The sequence below is a fragment of the Aythya fuligula genome, chromosome 6 (assembly GCF_009819795.1).
Source record: "Aythya fuligula isolate bAytFul2 chromosome 6, bAytFul2.pri, whole genome shotgun sequence".
In the NCBI taxonomy this organism is placed as follows: domain Eukaryota; kingdom Metazoa; phylum Chordata; class Aves; order Anseriformes; family Anatidae; genus Aythya; species Aythya fuligula.
In genome coordinates, this window is record NC_045564.1 from 24,957,888 (window position 1) to 24,979,242 (window position 21,355).

The 21,355-nt window shown below is 43.8% G+C and overlaps 1 protein-coding gene across 5 annotated transcripts in view; it reads left to right on the plus strand.

The window, feature by feature from the left end:
• The window catches only part of SEMA5B (semaphorin 5B), a 254,481-nt gene that overhangs the window by 198,049 nt on the left and 35,077 nt on the right, over positions 1–21,355 (plus strand). For all 5 annotated transcript variants that reach the window (XM_032189713.1, XM_032189716.1, XM_032189717.1 and 2 more), the window contains exons 12-14: positions 800–1,007; positions 3,195–3,402; positions 18,222–18,339. In XM_032189713.1, the coding sequence (XP_032045604.1) occupies positions 800–1,007; positions 3,195–3,402; positions 18,222–18,339 (534 nt within the window). The remainder of the gene's footprint in view (positions 1–799; positions 1,008–3,194; positions 3,403–18,221; positions 18,340–21,355) is intronic.

The window sequence follows — 21,355 nt, forward strand, 5'->3', positions numbered from 1 at the left end:
TTCTTAAAGGTTTGACAATTGTAGGACTTAGTACACAGCTGTTAGGATTCATATCGACTGTGCAAATGTGAGCTAAATTCCTATGAGCTCATTTTAGCACATCGTAAGAGAAGCTCCACATGGTGCACCTCTGAAAGGCAGCCACACTGCAGAGTTGCTTTGATGCATATTGAGAGCATGCACATGGGAAATTTGTACACTGCAGCTGGGATGTCGTAGATCAACATCCTAATTTGCAGTATACCAACTTCCCTTCCAAGGAAAGACCAAACACCTGGACCCAAAAAGAAAAAAAAATTTGCGTGTGTGTTGTTTTTTTTTCTTCCTACTGAAACTGCGAGGATCAGTTTATGAGAGGTGGGCCTTGAGCTGGTGTTTAAAAGACAGAAAATAAACTCTCTTCTTCCCCCCTGTGCTGTATGGACAGGGTGTTGAATCCTATCCCCGTGCACCCATTGATGCTGGAGGATGGATTCACACAGGTCAGTCTGCCATGGCCTGTGAAGACAGAAGAGCTGTGTGCACGGAGGGGGCGGTTAGTGGCTGGGGATGATCACCAGGGAATGAAACACCACAGTGATGGTCAGTGGAGCAGTTGGGAGAAGCATTTTTAGTGGACTTCAAGCTAGCCATTACCCAGGCTAGGGGCCTGGTCCTGGGCCCCTTCACACAGACCTGCCTCCTCAAAAAATCACCAGGGCATGGCTGGTTGAAATCAAAGAAGCGTTTCAGGGTTTGGTCTTGGGCTACTGGTGTGGGGAAAAAATGCAGGTGCTGAAGTTCAATCTTCCATGTTCAGTGTGGGACGCTGAGTGATGACAGCCCTAACGAGAACCTGACAGAGAGAGTCCTGCAGGACGCGCAGCGCCTCTTCCTGATGAACGACGTGGTGCAGCCGGTCACCGTAGATCCGTATGTGACTCAGGACAGCATTCGGTTTTCCAAACTGGTGGTTGATATCGTTCAGGGGAAGGATACTCTCTACCACGTGATGTATATTGGGACAGGTAAGAGCACCAGAGCTTAAGAAAGTTGCCTCCGCTTGTTTGTAGACATAGCATCTCTCAGAGCCCGGTCATGGCACCATTACACAGTAGTCATTCAATATCATTTTGGCACAAAACTTCATGAAAGTTAGCTTGCCTGACTAAATTAGAAGCAGGATGGAGGACTTGAAGCAGAGTCCCAAGTGAATGGGCCATAAATCTACAGTGTGTTTGAAAACAACAATAACATTTTTCTTCCTTTTATAAAAACATGTTTCGACTGATCCGCCTAATACATTACAGCGGGAAAGAGCAAAGGTTGCTAAAATGTTCTGTGGTTTTATGCACATAAGTTGCCTCTCTGCACTATGATATACTCATCTCAAAATAATAATACTTAACTTCTAGGCTTGCCTGAGGTTTTAATTGTTTGTGTTTGCACTTCCATGTGCCTACTGGGGTACGAGTCCCTGTGCTTTCAGGAATGAGCATGCACTCAAATGTGATGCAGATGGGGAAGCTGAGGCATGTGTGCTTTTGTGCACAGCGAGCCGGTGATAGTATTAATTGTGTGATTTGGATTTCTTAATTTCTACTGCCATCCTCTAATGAGGAGGACACACTGCCTCTTCTGAAAGGCACAGATCTCTTGGATAAATGAAAGATGCTAAGGAAGGACAAAGTGTTACAAATGGTTGTTTTAGCCCATATCCATTCTAATCATAAAGGTTAAATTAAATAGTTTGATTAATCAGAGCATATGGTCAGCCTCATGGGTATAATGTTGTTATCCTCTATGGCAGAAGCTTTGACTTTAGAATAAGATGGATTGCCTCCATAAGTGTTAGTTTAATCTCAAATCTGAATGCAGAGTCATTGCTTCATTCTCGTGTTACCATCTTCCCGGACTGTGTCATAATTTATCTAACTTTTACCTCCACTTACTTCAAAAGTGATCATCTTTGATGTCTTTTAGTAATGTTCCCAGTGTGGGAGCCTCACTGGGCATTGATTATAATGAGAAGATTGTACTAACATGGAAATATGACATGGTTCTGTTATTTTGATATCTTGATATTTTAGGCGAGGAGTCTCAGTTTCAGAGCCAGAGACTGGGATCATTTCTGCCTCGCATCACTTGTGTGGAAAGGTCTTCTGCCATTAGATCAGCTTCTTACTCATTTGTATTCTTGCCCTGGTTAGTGGTGACCAAAGATGAAGCTCTTCTGGACCTGAAATGTTTAACCCGTTCAAATGCTTAAGCAGAGACAGCCCTGCTCAGAGACAGCCCTGAACACAAAATCCAATCCTGAGAAAAAAACAAACCCAAGCTTGGCCTCAGTCTTTTTTCACCCTTAAGGTTCAGCTAACTGGGAAAAAAAAATCTTCACATGGCAGCCAACTCCACTGCTGTAAATTGCTGAGCTTTGGCACCAATACAGAAGTTATCTGGATAGAAAGATTGAAGTTCAAGAACCATTGGGACTGACAGATGTCTTTTGGGGTTTTAATGAAAAGCAGTGAGGTTACCCCTTTTCCCCAGCATAGATCTCCCACACTTTATGGGATCTTTAAATTGTTTAGTTAAGAGCACTGTGAACACAAACGTATACATTTCTGCGTATGCACTGCTGATGCCATAACATCCCCTCATCGAGCTGGCAGGTTGGCTTCTTCCAGGAAGAGGATCAATTAGACCCGTGACCCATGCAGTCATTACAGAGGCCTCTGAGATTTCCAGCAGGGCCTCTGCATCTGTTGTCATTTGTCATGGCATCACATCACACCGATCTGCTCCATAAACCAAAAGAAATACAGACTTTGAGGCACCAGAAATGATCCCTGCTATCTCAGGTGACCTTACTGTACAGCTCACTGGTAACAGGACCTGACTGATTTTGGCCTCAGCGCTCCAACTGGGAAATATTTCCAGGTACTTGCTCTTCAGATGGTTCATATCCTTCTGGTTTGCCATTAAAATGCAGTCCCAGATAGTTTCTCTAATGTCTGAGAACTGCTGAGGATTGTAAGCATGTAGCTGGGGCTCTCTGTACCACGGGCAGAAGGTGTGTTAAAATTTGAAAGTGACACAGAACCAGGTTTAAAGCAGTTGTGTAAAGATGACATTAATATTTCAGTCTTTAGGTAGGTGTGACGTGAAGTCAATGCCTGCAAAATTTACTCGTGCCTTGTTTCTTGTTCCACTAGAGTATGGCACCATCTTGAAGGCCCTTTCTACCACTAACAGGAGCCTGAGGAGTTGTTATTTAGAGGAAATGCAGATCCTTCCTGACGGACAACGGGAAGCAATCAAGAGTCTCCAAATCCTGCACAGCGACAGGTCGCTCTTCGTGGGCTTAAATAATGGGGTGCTAAAAATTCCTCTGGAGAGATGCTCCATGTACAGAACAGAAGGGTAAGCAAATTTACAGCTCTGATATATTCCACTTCAACTTAAACGAAAAGCACCAGGGAAACGCATTCTAGTCTGATTTGGTGTAGAATGCCTTTTTTCATCACTACAAGACAAAAGACACTGTTGAAAGTGCATCTCCTGATATATACGTTCATGACAGGCACAGTGAGAATAAGCAATATTTTTTTTTGTAAATATTAATTAATTTTAATCAGAAATTAATTGTATTTTTACCAAGGAAGGACTGGCAGTATTTACTTTATTATTATTATTATTGCTATTTTTTATCTTGACATTTCACTGTTGATTTTATTAGCTCCATGTGTTTTGCTGGCTGTAGGGCTGCAGGTTTCTGAATTTGGGTTGCAGCCAGCCTATTCTTGCTTATCTGAGCGATCACCTCTCAAACATCTGATGAGGCAGGGCTGGGCTGCATGGCCACTTCTCATTGCTTTTGGAACCCAATAGCTCATTTCAAGTAAGTGTGACACCGCCTACACCTGGATAGATTCTGTGTCTTGATTGCACCTTTTAAAGGGAGTAGGAAAAAAGTTTTTAATTGTCAGCACTGGCTCCAGAGCAGTTCTCCACCCAGAAATGAGTGCAGAAGGCTTTTGGAACTGAACAATATCCCCTTTTTAGCAGGTGAACCAGTGTGATACCAACTGATTGAGACATATGCTCCCTGAGAGTGTAGTGGGGTTTGCTGTGGGTAATTGCATGTCTACATCTCTAAAAACACTCTTCCCTCTCCTCTCATGCCTTTGCCCTGCTCTTCTTGATGAGAGTTTTGTCTGAAACTGATGTCCTCTGTGCTAGACAAGAGGAAGGAATTTGCTAGCACTGTCTAAATGGACTCCTTTCATGGCCTAGTGCAAGATGTCCCTGTTCTCTGGCCAAAAAAAAATGATACAGAAAATGTCACCATCATTTTATTTTCAAAAAGTAGAGTTTATCTATCAGCTTGTACCAAATTCATGTCTGTCTAAATATAAAAATGCTAGCTCTTTCTGTTTTTGCTGAACCTCTTAATTATCCCTTTTGGAAAATGCAACTTGGTCATTACTGCAAGTTAGACTCAGAAGCGTTTAATGTGTAAAGGTTTAGCGGCTTATACAGAGAGCCTGACACCGAAGTGTTTAGTAAGAGAATCACAGCTGGAAAATACCATCCCATCCTTAGCCCTTAAAAGCAGAGATTTGAAAAGGTAGAACATAACAGCTGTCCTCTTCAGGCTGTCCTGGAGAGTTTCAGTTTCAGAATATTTATGTGTGTATACATATATATGATCCAGTTTCAAGAGAAATGAGTCCTTCCTTTTCTTTCTTTTCCTAATCTCGAGTTCAACTTTCTGGTAATTTATAGATCGTGTCCCAGTTTCAGCCTGTGTAAGTACTCTCTGTGACAGTTCCATTAAAGCTCAAATGGGTGCAGGTTTGCTCAACTGCCTAAAAAAGGAACAAGCAGGGAAAAAAAACAACAGTGGTTGGAGGGTACCTCACAGGAGCACCATCTACTTAGGACCTGAGAGCCACAGCATCGTCACCTGGTGGTAAAACTTGATTCCAGCACAACCAGTTTCATACTTGTAAGCAGTGTAAGCCCATCACTGGTCTGTACCACGAGGTGTGGTCTTCAGACAGCATGGTGGGCTGCATACATTTGGCAATGTGAGAGGTCAGAATTTGCTGAATTCCAGTGCTGGCCAGTTGGTGTGCTTGTGGAGGTTGTGGAGGTTTGCTCCATGGCTGAGTCTCGTGGAGGGGCTGTGCATTTGAAAGAAGGAGGAAAAAAAAAAAAAAGGAAGCTTAGGAAAGCCAAGGAGAGCTGGTATTTATTTATCTGTTTAAAAAGATGTTTGTGATATCATTATTAATTTTTAAGCTCAGCTTTTTCTGTAGGAAATTATTCAACTGAATTTTTTCAGCTGCAAATTTTGGAAACCTTTTTCCCCTTAGCATCCTGGCTACACAGGTGATAAGTCAACTTGCCCTCCTTTGTATTTCTTTCAATGTTGAACTATATCGAGAGGGATGTTTTAATTTCCTCCAGTGCATTCCACCTGGCATTTCTCCTGAGCTGTGATTTATTGCTTATTGTTGTGTCTATGCTTAATACGTGCCAATATACAGCCACCACGGGAGGAAGTGCTCCCACCCCTACAACACCCCCCGCTTACTTTTTTGTCATGCTGTGACTTCTGGACTGTCCTCCCTGAAAAGCTCTGGTTTCAGCAGTTTTTATAATCTAATTGTTTTGATGGGGGCTCTGGAAGCTTTGAGGTGAGGGAGAATTCGTGCCTCCCAGGCAGGAATACCACAACACTGTTTATTTTCTTTGGCTCTGCCTCACCTTATCAGGAAAACTTTGCAGCCTTTTACACCCCGGGGGTTGATGTGGGTTCCCGATTGCTGACTTAGAGCTCTTGCCTTCCCCCTGCCTTCTGCCTGCAACAGGCAATCATGTATCGAGGGGAAATTGATCCCAGAATCAATCCTGTCCAGCAATCGTTGCTGTTGTGTTGCTTTAAACCTTGGGGCTTGTTACCAAGGCTCAGAGAACGGGCAGAGGAAAAAGCAGCAGCAAAGGGAAGAGATGGAAAGAGAAAAGGATTTCTGCCATCTCCTTTACTATTTCTTTATTGACACGGCACCAATTTAATCTCTTAAATGGTGACCAGTAGCTCAGCCCCGCGTCTTGATGTAGTTCATTGACCCAATATATTTCTGGGTGTCTGAGCAGTGCTTTGTGTTTGCCTACTGACCTGTCTCAATCTGTCTTTTCAGAACAGCCAGTCTTAGCAGCAGGGCAACAGGAAGACATCTGTAATGTCAGCTGCCCAAATTTACAGGCTGGACTTGGCTGCAGGGACCTTGCTTGCGTGTGTGTTTTCCTATTGTGCTTCAGTATGCCGTTCCCCGCTCTCGCTGGAGAGTATTAGGAAAATGTCCAAAGCGAGCAAAACCTGCAAGCCCTTTGAACATGCAGTGTGTTTTGAAGGCTGCTTTGCTGGGTGGTAGCTTGGCTGTGCTTGCTGCTCAATTTTGCATGGCTTTGAAATCTTTTTAACCTCCCTGCAATTTTCAAATGAGCTTGGATTTTTACCTCAAGTTGCCCTCAAGCTTTGGGGAGGGATATTTGGAGAGCCAACATTGCTGCTTTGTCACTGACACCACCGTATCTCTAGAATGTATCTGAACAAAATCCTGGATCTGAATTGTGGAGGGGTGAGGACTACAGATCTGGAACATTATTTTCAGGTGGGGCCTATCTACAGGAATTGTTTAGTAGTATTTTCAAAGGGTAGGATGAGATTATTCATTTTAGGAATTGCAGTCAGACAGGTAGTAAAATGAAGCTGGCGGTTTAGGGAATATTTTGTGATCTGTTTGTACTGTCCCTTTGAAGCATCAGGGCCATGCGCCTCTGTGCACCCCGAGGCTGGCCTCAGAGTGATATTGTAGCTGTTCCTTTATTACACATTCAAATGAGCAAAAGAAAGTGTTTGGGGTTGAGACCAGAGGGTCTCATAAATATTCTGCTCTCTCTCGTTCTCTGTCCTGAACAATTTCTCTTAATGCACTTAATGATGATACTCATTCTTTCCTTTTCCTTCTTCCAGTTTGCATGAAACCTGCAGGTTTGGGATGCAGTTTGGTTGCACAATGAGGTTTTGAGAACAGTTTGGATGGTCTGTCCTCTCCCTCTCGTGCAGTGCTCATGTGTGGGTATCCCATCAGGTTGTGTGAGCTTTACCTTACGTCAACCTCGTGGCAGTGGAGATGCTTCTGCTTCTGAGGCCGTGTGGAGTGCCAGATCCTCTTGTGTGCAACCGTGACAGTCTGTCATTTGAACTCTGCCTGCTTTTTTGACCCTGTTCCAGGGAGTTTGCATTGAGTTATGCTGAGCTTTTGCCCTCCTACTTGGCCTAAATTCTGTTGTGCATCCCCTCTGGCCATGGTGCTTAATGCAAAGCTAGCAGAAATGACTCAGCTGACAAGTACTCTTATTTGCTGACTTGAGATCTGTGTGAGAAACAGAACTCACCTCTAAATAGCTCTGGAACAGTGATCAGACAACTAAGTACGTGTAGGTGAGTAACTCTTGAAATGACTCCAGGGACTTTTTGGAAGAAAAGGGTCAGCAGCCTCAGTAATGAGGCAGAGTTTTTTGCCCTTTCTCCCTTTTGTACCCGCCTTCCAAAGTGCAGAACAGGAATTCCAAACAAGGTCCTTGTACCACTTCCATACCACCCTTTAAGGGATCTGAGCTATCACCTGGGGCGTTGCTGTGGTGTTTACTGTTGTTGCTATTTTCTTCTTTTTTTACTCCTTGCATGGTACAAAATCCTTTGTAACAAAAGAATGAAGCATTTGAGTTTAGGACTGCAAAAACAGACTTTCAAAAGTACCAGATTTCAGGAGTGAAAATATTGGGGAACTTAACTGGATGAATAATACAGTCTGGGAAGAGACCTTAATATTTGCAACTTTCAGGGAAAGAGTGAATTGAATATGGGCTGGAAATCCTGACCTGTTCATCAGAGTGACGATAGTTCCTCCAAGGACAAACAAGTAACGATCATTGGGTAAAAAACATGGGAGAGAAAATGGTAAAAGTGGTAGGGGAGGAAATGAAGACTGTTGTTCAGTGCAGCCCAGCAACCAGCAGATCACTGAGGTGACGTTGATGCTTTATTATTAATCAAAGAACTTGAACTTCCATCCTCTTCTTCTGAGCTGAGGCTGGCCCAGATTTTGTTTTGAAAATATCTCCTGGAAAGTTTTAAAAAATATCTAGCACATTGAACATCCTTTTAGAAATAGAGGCAGAAGGAAAGGTAAGATCCTATGAAAATGTTGTTATAAAGCTTAATCGCTGATTTCCGTCTGCTTTGGCTGATTTGGCCTCTCCAAGGTTAAGGAAATTAGCTAATTATTGTGCCACCAATAGTTCTGCAATGCTTTGGGAGGCTTCATAGGCAGACAGGAGAGTATTCACCCCAAGCTTTTGTCATCTCCAGTATCCAATAATACATCAGAATAAATCACTAAACATCTGGTTTGGCATTCTGGTTGCATTTAAGTAAATAGCAAGACTCCCACTGACAGAGAACGGAGACATCATACAGAACCATGATCACTAAAGCTCTTGGAAAGAATAAAGTTTGGTAGATGAAATGGATTTGTGTTCTTTAAATAGAAGGGCAAAATTATACCATTTTCTCTATCCTGAAAACACATTTGCATCTGCTGTAGCAGGCAATTACTCCCATTTTCTTTAATGTAGCTGCTTATATATGTAAAGCTAAGCACATCCATACTATTTGCAGGATTTGGACCTCTAAGTTTGGAAGGGATGGCACAGGTCTAAGGAGAGTGATTGAAGAGCTTCATTTGAACAGTCTGTGAAAGGGAGGTGGCCATGTGTGTCTGAAACTGGGAAAAAAGGTGGCAAGGGTAAGCAGTAAGGCAGCGAGCAGGGGCATGTTTCCAGTGCGATGCCAGAGAGATTGGTTTACAGTTTCATCTTACTTGACATTATCTTTAATGGCATGGAAGAAGAAAATAGCATACTTTGTAGATGGCATTTAAGTACGAGGGAATCACAAATCGCAGTGAGGAGGGAAATGCAGTGTGGTGCCGGGAGGGAAACCAGCACCAGGCTGTTTGAGGAATAAGCCTGTGCTGAGATCGCTGGTGCTCGCATTACTGAGAAGGAGAGGGCACAGAATTAAGGAGTGGAAGGGCCCTGCTCAGAACCAAATGAATTATTACAGTTTTTCCCATTCGTATTAGATACACAACCCAACAGTAAGCTTTACATTCATTTTAAGCTGTCTGCATAATTTCTGGGCTCTCACTTTTAGCTCTGAACGATGCAAATGGCCCTGAATGAATGGTACTGTGGTAGAAAGAAAACCAAGCAATAGCAGGAGTCTGGGGCTGTTCAACTGCTGAAACAGATGAAGGTCACTTCAGAAATTGCCAGGTAAAGTCAGATAATTTCAGGGCTTCTGCCTCTTTACTGTCACGACTAGGTTGCAGATTTGTTGGGGTTTGATTTGGAGTTGCTGAGAGGGAGGGAAAAGCAGGGAGGTTGAATGTGCTGAGGGCTTTTGTTTGCTCCTTATTTTTCAAGCATAGTGCCCAGGTGATTTGCTCACAAAATCAGGAGCGGTTTAGAATATGGATCCTATGCAGGACCTCTAGCAGACTGGCTTGAGGCCAACTCAGATCAATGATGTCTAAAAGTCATTACCATCTGATACCTGCTAGGTGGGCTGTGTGAAATTAGTTTCAACACAGCGGCGACTGACAGCAAAACAGGTAGTTTTCTTGGAATACATAATGTTAAGATGACATTGATGCTACTGTTATACAAACAAGATTAATAACTGAAGCTTCCAGCAAGCCCCAGGGCAGATATCCATTGCTTCTGTCAATTCTTGCAATTTGCTACTATTAGGTCATGAGATTTGTATTCTAGGCAGTGGTCATATTCAGCAGCATAGCTCCTGATGTCTACTGCCTGCCATGGCTGCTTTGCTTTCGTGTCTCAAGCTTCCAGCCTGCATTTACGGTGTAAAACACAGAGGTGTTACAGAAGTCCGGTGTTCCTGCCAGTTGACCGTATCGCTACAGAGGCGTCATCAACTTTTTATTAGGAGATGTGCTGTTTTACCTCTTTGGGGAGGACAATCTGGACCTAGAGCAAATTTGTTGTTGCTGCTGTTTTAAGTATAAAATATAAATACCTGTAAGTGCATAAAATATGTATGGGTGGTAGAAAAACATATCGTTGTACTTGTCGGGTGTCTTTTACATGTCAGAACACCAAAATGCTATAGATCTGTGGGAACACTCCAGTCTGCACGTGGGTAGGGCTGGATTTCGAGAATATCCATGTAATTAAGCAATGCTGTCTCTTGCTAAAAAGTGGAGTTGATGTTGTTTGGTGGCGTTTTTGTAGCTACATGGGAAAAAACGATGGAGACTACATTGGCAGGGCCATTTTGCCCCTTACACGGTGTTGAAATAGCCCAGCATTAGCGAAGGGATGTTAGATCCTCAGAGTTGCAGTAGGTAGTCTAATATTTATTTGTCTTTTCTAACATACATTAACATACAAAGAGTCTGTCGAATCTATATCTTGTTGAGCAGAAAATAATTACCCAGAGCTTAACAAAATCCAACTTTCACAAAGGAGCTGCTTGAATATGGATTATTTTTTGCAGCCTGGGTGATAACTGTAGACTTCTATTATCACTTAAATTTCTTTCTAAGTTTTCTGCCTTTGCAGTTTTCTTTCCCTTCCTAAGTTGCCATTTTAGCATTACTTATGTCCTTAAATCATCAGCATCTTCTAGAGGCTACATAAAGCACCTGTCCGTCCCCTTAACAGGAGATTTGCTCATCTAAAGCACCCTTCTTCCCGGATCCACCTACAGCGCCAGAGTAGAGGAATTTGCCATGTTCACCCAGATCTGCAACCACAAAGCAGAAACGCAGGAGCAGAGCACATCTTAGCATGACAGCTGCCTTCAGACACTGACTGACACAGGGCAGAGAGAGGGAATAACACTTCAGTGCACTGATTTGCCCAAGCTGCCTTTCCAAAGGATGTCTGCTCCGCTCTGCTTTCTGCCATATGGCAGCCCTGAGGGGCATGTTTTCTTAAGGCTCCAAAGCCTGCTGAGGCTAGGAAATGGCTGTGCTTCACAATCCAGACAAACATGCCCCGCATTCAGGAATTCCTTCTGGCTATTCCTTTCATTAGGACTTTAATAGTAGCCGAGTCTTCTTGTGGATGACTGATCCCATCGCTGGTCATCAGTGGCCCTCTGTACTTCTGTTTTTGTTAGAGGTCAGTTTTGTTTGGCACAGTGACAAGAGTGTCTTTCAGATAGTGTTTATGGAGCAATGCTTATTCATTTTTTTTAATAACCTGTTTTACTGATGTAAACATAAATCCAGATTTAATCAGAATTTTTCTTGGGATGACATTAATCTTCATATTTGAATAAGTGCAATGTTGTTTTATTTCACAGCTTTAAAAATAAAAATAAACACCTAACCAATAAAGAAGTCACTGTTGCTAAAAGATGATGGAATGGGATGTCAGAAAGCAAGAAATTGAACAGTTTGTTGTGTAAACTGTACGAGGCCATAATCTATAAACTGCAATCGATTAAAGAGATATTGAAAACAGTGAGGCAGGAGGTGGAAACTAGCAAGTCAAGGTCCCTGACATGGAAAGGAAAATGAAATGAAACTGCCTATGAAAATCCTATGTCTGTGCATTTTTCCTTTCAAATAAGCTACATGTGCTTGGCTCATAAATGCACCTCAGTTCTAGAGGTTGGTTTACACCATGGCTTTAATCTCTGCATTCAAACAAATCATGTGCAGAGCACCAGGCACCGATGCTAAGCATGTGTGGGTGATAAATTGCATACACATACAGCACACGGACGCTCCAGATTCTCTGTGTCCAGTATCAAACACCAAAGTGTCCGGTATCAAATGGCAAAATACCGAGCCTTCGCTCTTTAGAGGAACATCAACAGAAGCCCTTGCAGGGGTGGTACCTATGTTTTTCCTGAGCAGCGCCCCGTTCTGCAAATAATGGCTTATGTCTGTGGCTAGAAGTCTTGAGCAAAGAGCAGTAGCAGCTGGCACAGAGTATGTTGCGTTCACCAGCTGAGAAATGAAGCTGCTGCTTGACCAGCGCCTGACTAAAGCAGCTCAGTTCCACTTGGCTTCTCTTCTCAGTGGGGAAAGATAATGGATTTGCACAGATCACTAGCTCATCTCTGCAGTTTGAATTTTTAAAGGTGTCAAAATTAGGGGGATTGTTTGAAGGTCTGGTGCTTTTTTCCCTTTCTAATCTTATTTTCTTAAGCCACGAACATCCTTTTGATTCTTATTCCTCTCTTTTCATGCCATCTGGCTTTAGGGAAGACAGAAGTCCACTCTCCCTTGCATGGGCTATTGAGGCTGTCAGTAATTATGATTTGGTTGGCTGGAAGCTAATATGATTATTTCCATCGTTCAGCCCCTCCGCAGGTTGATAGCAATGGGACAGTAAGCTAACCTTGTCAGCAAATGCCTGTCTGCCAAACAGCCTCATGCTCGCAACTAAGTGACAGAGCTAAAACCCCCGTATTGCTTGCAGGGTGCTCTTCCCTCAGAGCTACCTGCTCAAAGAGTGGAGCAAACCAATGTGGAATTGTGGGATCTTAATCCCCCAAAAGAGCAAGGTGAGCGCATGCTGATCATGCTCCTGAGGTGCTGAGCATGGACGAGCATAGTTTGCTCAGTGCTTTGCAGGATCAAGCCTATAAATGTTTACACTGCATTATTCAGTTTGTAGCACTACTATCTCTGTGCCTCTAATCAACTAACTGGTGATGCCCATGGGATTTCAAAGGTCTAGGTGCAAAATGACAGCTGTTGTATCACCCTGGCAATTATGATGTTCACCGCTGGTTCCAAAAATCATCAGCAAAGATGCAGAACCCTCTCGTGGCATGATGGTAGGGTTTTGTTAGAAAATTACAGTTTGGGACGGGAGCTTCTCAGTCTCTGGGTCTACAGACTGCCTCTGCAGCTCATGACGTCCTGTCACTTCATTCCTAATTGCTCTTAGTCATCAAAAAGTAGTGAGAAAGAGGTAAATACAGAGAGAGGGAACAAAAGTGGGAGGGTATGTGCATCCTGGCAGATGAGAAAAGCACAGTCCTGTAGTGCGAGTGCTCCGGGTGACAACTCCTTGGCTGTTGGTACCAAATGGCATGTTTGTGTGTAAGAGTGGGAAGAAGCTTTAGTAATCCTTTCCTTTGGTCTGCTGAAGACTAATCTCTTGGGTCTGGTTCTATTGATTTGATGATCCATTTATTACACAGTCTAAAGCTTTTTAGCTCTCAGGGTAAAACAACCAAAAGAGGAAGTTATCTAGACCCAGAGCAAATTGAAGAGGGAATCAGAAACTTTTGAACTACAGACATTTAAGTTTTAATGAAGATTTTGAAAGAAGATGTCTTCCAGGCTATTACAAAAAAAGTTTCCAAATCCTTCTGTTATTTAGCTTATCAGAAGGCTGCTGTTGCTTTGCAGTGCATGTGCTCAATGATCCGTCATTATTGTTTCTTTGGACACATCTAGCCCACTTTAAAAGAAAGAAGAAAAAAAAAAAGGAAAAAAAAAGATGAAATCTGGTGATGCCTGGTTTTGGTTGTGTAGGTGAGCAGCTCCCACAGTGATCTGAGCAGAGACCTCCTTGTCTGGCAGTGCACCTCCTTACAGGGTGCTGAGCAGCACTTCCCGAAGAAGCTGCAGCAATGTCGCATGCCTGGAGTGGGGAGCAGAGTTGGGATTAGGACCCAAGACAGGGTCTCAGCAGGGATGTGTGAGAGGAAGGAACCTTCAGAGACCCCCTGGGATGGCGCTAGGAGGACCTCTGTTTTATCCATGACCCATTCCTGTTTTAGGAGGATGAGGTTTGCCACCAAGGTACTGGGCCCACCCCACAGCCACACACGAAGAGCCTCTGCCTCTCAAGTGCCTCCCAGTTTCCTACCTCTGCTTTTGGGTCCCCTTCATCTTCTCTTCCCTGTTCCCTTTGCTTGTTCCTCTAAGGAATGGGAATACTGATGGAGATATTGACATGGCCTCATGCCTTACATGTCTCCAAGTAGCCCTTGGGGCACAGGGAAGCAAAAATGTGCTTCTCCCTTCCTTCATGAAGCTGTGACTCTTCTTGAGGAGATGTTGGGCAGGATCAGAGTCTCAGCAGCAGAAGCCTTTTTGCAGCAAATGCTATTAGTGAAGGCTCAGCACAGCCAGGCTTGAGAGGCCCCGTAAAAACTCTTTTGAGCCATAGCTAAGAGTTTCCATTGACTTCAGAGCACCGTGCTTTCTTGCCCCACTTGCACGGTGATAATCCTTTGTGTTATCCCCGGTGACTGCGGTAAAAATGATTGCAATAGCCAACACCAGGGAGGCTTACAGCTCCCAAACAGCAGGCAGCAGGTGAGCTCTTATGAGTAAGATCTTATTTTCATGCAAATGTCCTTAGTAAGTGAGAATAAGGAACCGGAGAAAAAATAGCTTGAATAGGAGATACAAATGGAATTGTTTTTCAATTGAGTGTTTTCAGTGTATGCCATTATGCCTCAGATGAGACATTTATTGCAAGGCAATGAATTAAAGTGAATCGCTAGTGGTAGTAATGCTCTGTCATAATAAATCCAACCTCTTAGATATCCGTCAAGAGGTATTCTCCCGGGTCCTCACTGAATGCACTACAGTGACTAGATGGCCAGAGGGGAACTGGGGGCACGGACCGTGTGGTATCATCACCATCTCCCTTCCACAAACATCCTACTTTGTGGGATTTCATTAACTAAGTCATTAGCATTAATATAGCCAGTGTTAACCTGCCACGCTCGGGTAGTCTTTTGGGATAATGGGTTCCCTCTACCTGTGTGAATTATGAAGGGAAATGATACCGTGTCATTAGTTCCCAGGGGTATTCCTAGCCTGCCACTGAGATAACCTTGATGCAGATTTCACTGCTGAAGGCTCTATGTATGGTATGAAATTCTGGCCCCAGTGAGCCAATGGCTCAAGTCCCATGGACTTTGAAACATCAGAATTTCATTACAGCCTGGTAACTCCTTTGTATCTTATTTCTAGGTATTTACATAGCGCCCTGCGTGACTTTGGGTCCCCAGGCCTGTGTGAGACCTTTTGGCAGTATCATAACATGAAATGGTATTTACACATAAACATTTCAATTTATTTTGTGTTCTGCACATAGGGAAATACCTTGATATCTTTCTATTTTCCACGCCACAGTGCCTGATTTACTAAGAATGACAACGCATTTGTGAAGCACTTTGGTCTGTGTGTGCATGCATACATATGTATGCCTTTTGGTGTGTGCTCGCTGGTGTGGTTTTATCACTTAATGACATAAATAGGGACATATATTCTAAAGATATTGTAAAGATATAAATTAGGGTGGGTTTTGAAGTGTTCACTTAAAGTACTTGCCAGAAATGTTCTCTTAAAGTAATGCACATTGTGATGCTTTTCCTGCTTACAAAAGGAAAAAAATGGAGCAAATTGTGTGTAAGTAAATAACATTCCTCCTCACCCCTAAGTGTACTGCTGTCAGTTGATATAATAGGTTTCTTGCCAGAGTTGAGGCAGATGAGTGGGCTCTGAATCCTGAAGGGAGGCAGACAGCATAGCTATTTTGTTTTTAGATTTCAAATGGTTTTGAGGGCCTGCCGTCAGATGGAGAGAAGTCCCGGTCTTTGATGGTTGTTAAATTACAGAGTGCACGTTTTGACAACTCAGCAGAGCCCAGGCTCTGCCTGGATGGCAGCAGCAGCAGGGGAAGGATCCATTACACCCAGCATCCAGGGAGCGGAGGCGGCTGGAGCTCCCTGCTCCCAGGGCCAGGCTTTGGCCAGAGCCGGGCATTGCAGACTTCCAGTGGCTCTGCAGCTCCCTCGCCTGTGCCCATCAGCTGGGGCCCAGTGCTGGTGGCTGGGGCAGGCGGGCTGAGCCTCCCCAGTGCTCCATCAGGGACCTGCAGCCCGCTGCTCGCAGCCGGGAGCAGCACATTAGCTGCATGACAGACATTACAAATAGCCCCGGCAAAGTGGTCAGTGCCTAACCGGGATATATTGCAGCCTGCAGAGCGGCTGAGGGCTGCAGCACAGAACATATGGAGATTATTTCCTGAATTTATGCAGCACATGTTTTCCTATAAATTAAATTCAGAGAAAATGTGTATCATAATAGGGTGATGCTCACAACAGCCTTCCCTGTTATGAATTACAATGACCTCTCTCTGCTCGCTGGGCGCCCAGCAAAATGGCCTCATGCAGTTGGAAACAATAGCGTGTACTCGGTGTCAGGGTCTGAAAGCGTGACCAAAAGCCTCTGTAACTAAAAGCCCAGGCTTTCTTCTTTCCTTATTTTTTCCCCATCACTTTTCTCATTGTTATTCTTCTCTCTAGGAGCCGCACAGCTCCCTCCTGAAGTGCTGGTACCTAGAGGGTGGGCAGATGCCCCTGTGGCTGCTCAGTCACTGACTCGGTGCCGACCTTGCCGAGGGGCTGCTGCATGGCGGGGGCAGCTCTGTGCGTGGAGGCAGCCCCACGGCGTGGATGGGGGCAGTGTGGGATGCCAGTAGGACCAGTGTGCCTCACCAGAGTAATCAACAAAACAGCCCATGTCCCTTCTGCGTCCTTGGACTGGGGATACGGAGTCTTTTCTAAGCAAATATTTGATGTTCTGTTGCCTGGGGCTGGGACAAAATCATCTTTGCCTTTTCCTTGGGTGTTTTTAAGCAGTTGAAGGAAAAATGTAGTAGACAGTCCTTGTAACTACCTTCTTAAAGCATGAAAGATAAAGTTATGCTCCTTACAGCTCACTGTGTGAAACCTTTAGTAGAGGAAATGTCTTTCTGCAATGTAGGAGCAAACTGAGAACTTGTAATTAAAATATAAATATATACACATGTATATATACGTGTGTGTATATATATATATATAAAGCAATGGGTACCAGACATCAAAACAATCAAGGGTTTGCTTTGGGGCAAATGGCTCTGGAGTCAGTGCAGGCTGATGGAGCATTTTCAGCTGTGCTTAAGGGACATGCTTTTTCATTTGTGGCTGATTACAGACTAATAGGATTTCAAAGATTTCTGGGAGGGAGCCGTTCACATCTCATTGCATTTGATTCTTTTTTTTTTTTTTGATGTTTCATTTATCATACTGATACCAACCCTTAGAATAAATTTTATTACTCTCCCGTTTAGCTTCTTGAACTGAATTTTTCCCCTTGGTCCCTTGCTGCTGCCTAATTGGCAGTTTTCAAATCATTTGGGACTTCTGGAAAGATCCTGGTGGCCCTTTTGTGTGATAGAAGAGAATGGATTATTGGAATAAAAAATAGTGTTGCAAATCCTTTTGGGTTTAGTCCTCTCTTTGTCTTTCACCAACACAGGCATGGTGTGGCTGGTACTGTTGTTTTTTCTTAAGGAAAATTAACGATTTGAAAGCAACTCATGGGAACAACCAATATAGCTGGATTTTATTGGTACAGACTAATTCAGTGACTGACCTTCTCTGTTCAGTGGCAGTAGGAACCCTAGTTATTTTTCTTTAGCGGCTCACATGTTGGGAACACACACTTAGCCTGTAAATATGGATTCAGGAGGAAAATGAATACAGCAGTGTTCAAAGCAGCCAAAAGCTTAGAAATAATGTTCTGCTGTGACTTTTCCAAACTGACATCTTGATGTTGGGATTATAAATGAAGCCATTGTTCCAGGAAAGACCAGGACTAATAGAAAGCCTTTATTACTGGTCCATTGGCTAATTCTGCTTGTCTAACCCTTTTGGATGGACATAGTGTCAGAAAACATACTCACAGAGGTTGCTTTGTGTGAGATTTGGCCTGCTGAGTGATTACATGGGGGCACAAAGATATCTCAATGACAAGTGTTCTTTGACTAAAATTTGTAAAGTCATTTTCTTTCCCTAGGCCTTGGAAAGAAGTGAACTGATTTTTAATCTACAGTTTCTATGAGTGATATTTGCTTTGTGTCCTATCACCCTTCTGTTCAGCCGTTCTCTCCTTCCAAGCAGGTAAACCTCTGCTTAGAAGAAATTGTTTCTTCTGCTGAGCCTTGGTACAGTTGACAGCTGTCATATACAAGCACTATGCTTGAATATGTGTCTTTAGAGCTAGACAGCCTCAAAGAGCTTTAATCTTTTCTCTTTGCACATGCAGGGAATGCCTAGGAGCCAGAGACCCCTACTGCGGCTGGGATAACAAGCAGAAGCGATGCACCACCATTGAGGACAGCTCCAACATGAGCCTGTGGACTCAAAATATTACTGAGTGCCCAGTAAGTGGAAATATTTTATATACGTACCAACATGTGAGTGTGTGCTTATGTGTAAAAGGAATATTGCAAGTGAGCGTGTGTCAGCCTGATGAGGACTGGCTGGTAAAAAAGCATTCAGAGCCTAGTGGCAGGTACTTCCTCTAATATCTGTGCACACTCACTTGTTGAGAGCACAACGACCCCCAAAATGTATTTGCCCTAAAAGAGGGATCCCAAAGCAAGCTTTCAGGCCCCTTCGTGCCTATTCTTGCTAGGTGGAGAAGGGTGGATCATGTTGTTGGGTTCCTGCTGAGAACCACATAAACCCCAGATGAAACCTGAGGTGTCTCAGGGCTGCCCCACTGTCTGCACCACCTTATGGGCTTCCCTGCAGGATGGGGAGATCAGAGTCGGTGACGTACGGTGTCCTCGAGCAGCATTCAGTTCGTTTTCCTCTTGGATCCCTGAGCACAGCCCAGGGGGTGACTCTGGTGGAGAAATGTTGTGCTGGCAGGAAGAGGCACCTAGGGAGCAGCAGGGAAACATGGCATGCATGGGTGGTTTGCGGGGGAACAAAAAGATGCATATCTATTAGAGAATATGAGGGAAGGGGGGAGTCTGTATAAGAGAGAGAATATGAGAAAGAGTTCAGCTCTCACCTCAATTCAACAGGCCAAAGACCAAACCTCTCTGATATTCATGGTCTCCATGAGAGGCAGCAGTTAAAAGAAAGTGTCTGCTTGAATTAGTTTGAGTTGGCTCACCAGCTCCCTTCCCATCCGCCCACCCCCTTTTCTCTGACTTCAACATCCAGTTCCTGGCTGTGATCCCCCGAAGCCATCTGGCCAAATTTAATTCCTGCTGCGTGAACCATACCTGGGAGGTGGTTGGGAAGGAAAACCAGTCTTATTTAATAAGTTGTAGGGATGGAGGGGAGGAGAAATTCTCATTAATGTCTATCTGCTTTATCTAATGACAATTAGCATGTTAATACTGATAAGTCTGGTAGACAGAAAGAGGGGGCAGGATGGGCTATATCTTCAGTATGCTATTTATATCTGGAGGTACTGTGATGTTTATTCCCCTTATCTTCCTTGCTCCTCATATTTTCCCAGGAAATATTAGTCATTACTTCAATCCATCCTCAGCTTGGCAGGCTTAAGTTTTTCACTGCTGGATTCAGATGCTTGTGTGTTTATAACCCTCCTGTGTTGAACTGGGATGCAGTGCTTCTTGATTGCCCATGCTGTTATCTCGTCCTGCTTAATGCCTGTGTCTGTTGATAGGTGTGTGAGGTGTTAATCCTCTAGTTTGAACATGTCTGCTGTGATGCACACTAGGGAACAGGCTACTCCAGATCATTGTTTCAAGGTCATAAAAATCCAGCACAGAATATACAGCCACGGCTGTTCTTGGGGTGCTAGTTTTACGTTCTTTTAACATTTTTCTTGTAGATTGTTTTCCATTTAGGTGCTGTCATTCTGCTGCATACATCAGCCCATCAGCTCTTCGACTGATGGGCTGCCAAGCCCATTAAAAGCCACATGCAAGTGCTTCCTTTTTCTTTCTCCTCTGCCCCTTGCTGGAATGAGTTCACCCCTGGGATGGGATGGGATGGCTCATTTAAGCACCTCCATCAGCAACGTACAAGTATGTTCTTCGTGTTCGGTGCAGGATAAAGATCCTGGTCAGCAGAGGCAAGTCTAGGGCAGCATGTTCCACACTGGAAAGGCAGAGGAATGCAGTGACCCAATGGCAGTTGTCACTGGTGACAAATGCCCATGCTGGGACTTCAGTTTGATGCGTTACCATCTTAAGAAGTCCTGGCTTTTCACACCCCACTTTTCTGGGCCAGGCACCAGGCACTCAGCTGTGCTGGTACAGCGGTATGTGAGATCACACTCCAGTGTGACATGGTGTAGATTAAAAGTACTCCTCCCAAATAAACTTTTCCTAACTCACATAATTTCAGGAGTTCTTCTGTAGCCTAGCCCACAAACAGATGTCCTGGCACAGCGAAGAGAGTGGCACACACGAACTTTTAAAGCCAGAACTGGCATATTATTGAATTATATCGTACAAGAGCCAGGCATTTGTGAGTCAACCACAACACTAACACAACTTGACTGCTGATCTTATGCAAACATGCTTGTTCAGAGCTGCTCTGCACATCTTTGTACAACATCACATTGCACCACAGATTCCCACTACCCAGATCTAATATTAAGGGACCTTAGATACAGAGTTAATCATACGGTGTTTTAACATATTGTGCACTGGTTAATCAACCATTGTGCAATGGTTAATATATAATTAGCAGAAAGAAAAAAAAAACAAAAAAACACAATCACTGTATCCTACTTTATATCTTACTGATGCCAACATGAACCATCAGCAGGAAAGGAGGTTTAGATTTGGCTCACACACTCTAGTAACTGAGTTCATGGTATCACTGCTGATGGTGGTCTGCAACTCAGAAACTGAGTAATGCCGATTAGGTGTCCAGTCTTCCTTAGACTGACCCAAATCATGCTCTAACTCATGGGTTTTTCATCGTAGTCCCATCTTTGTGTATCCAGCAAACCTCTATCTCAGTCCTCTGGCATCTGCTCCATGTTACCCTAATTTCTTGCTCATTAGATCCCCCAATTATTTTTTGGGGTGAGTAACAGACTTGTGTAGTCAGCCCCTCTCAGTCCGTGTGTGGCTGCCACTCAGCTGTACTACTCAGGATAACCCTACTCTAGCCCACACTGGAGCCTGCCCAGTGCACAGAGGGGACTACACATGCTGAAATCAAACCCATGAGTCTCTGAAAACTGGCAGTTTTCCTCCCCACCTCCCAAGAATTTTATACCCAAGACAAATTTGAGTGGCTTTTCATGGAAATCGCAAAAAGGTGTTCCAATGACATAAAGTTCAGTTCCTTGCTCTGAACACTAGCTTGTTTCTAAGAAAATGTTGCTACTTATGGACAAACGCTCTTTCCTTCTACATTTGGTTTTAGAAATTATTGAAATATTTTGACTTGAAAATT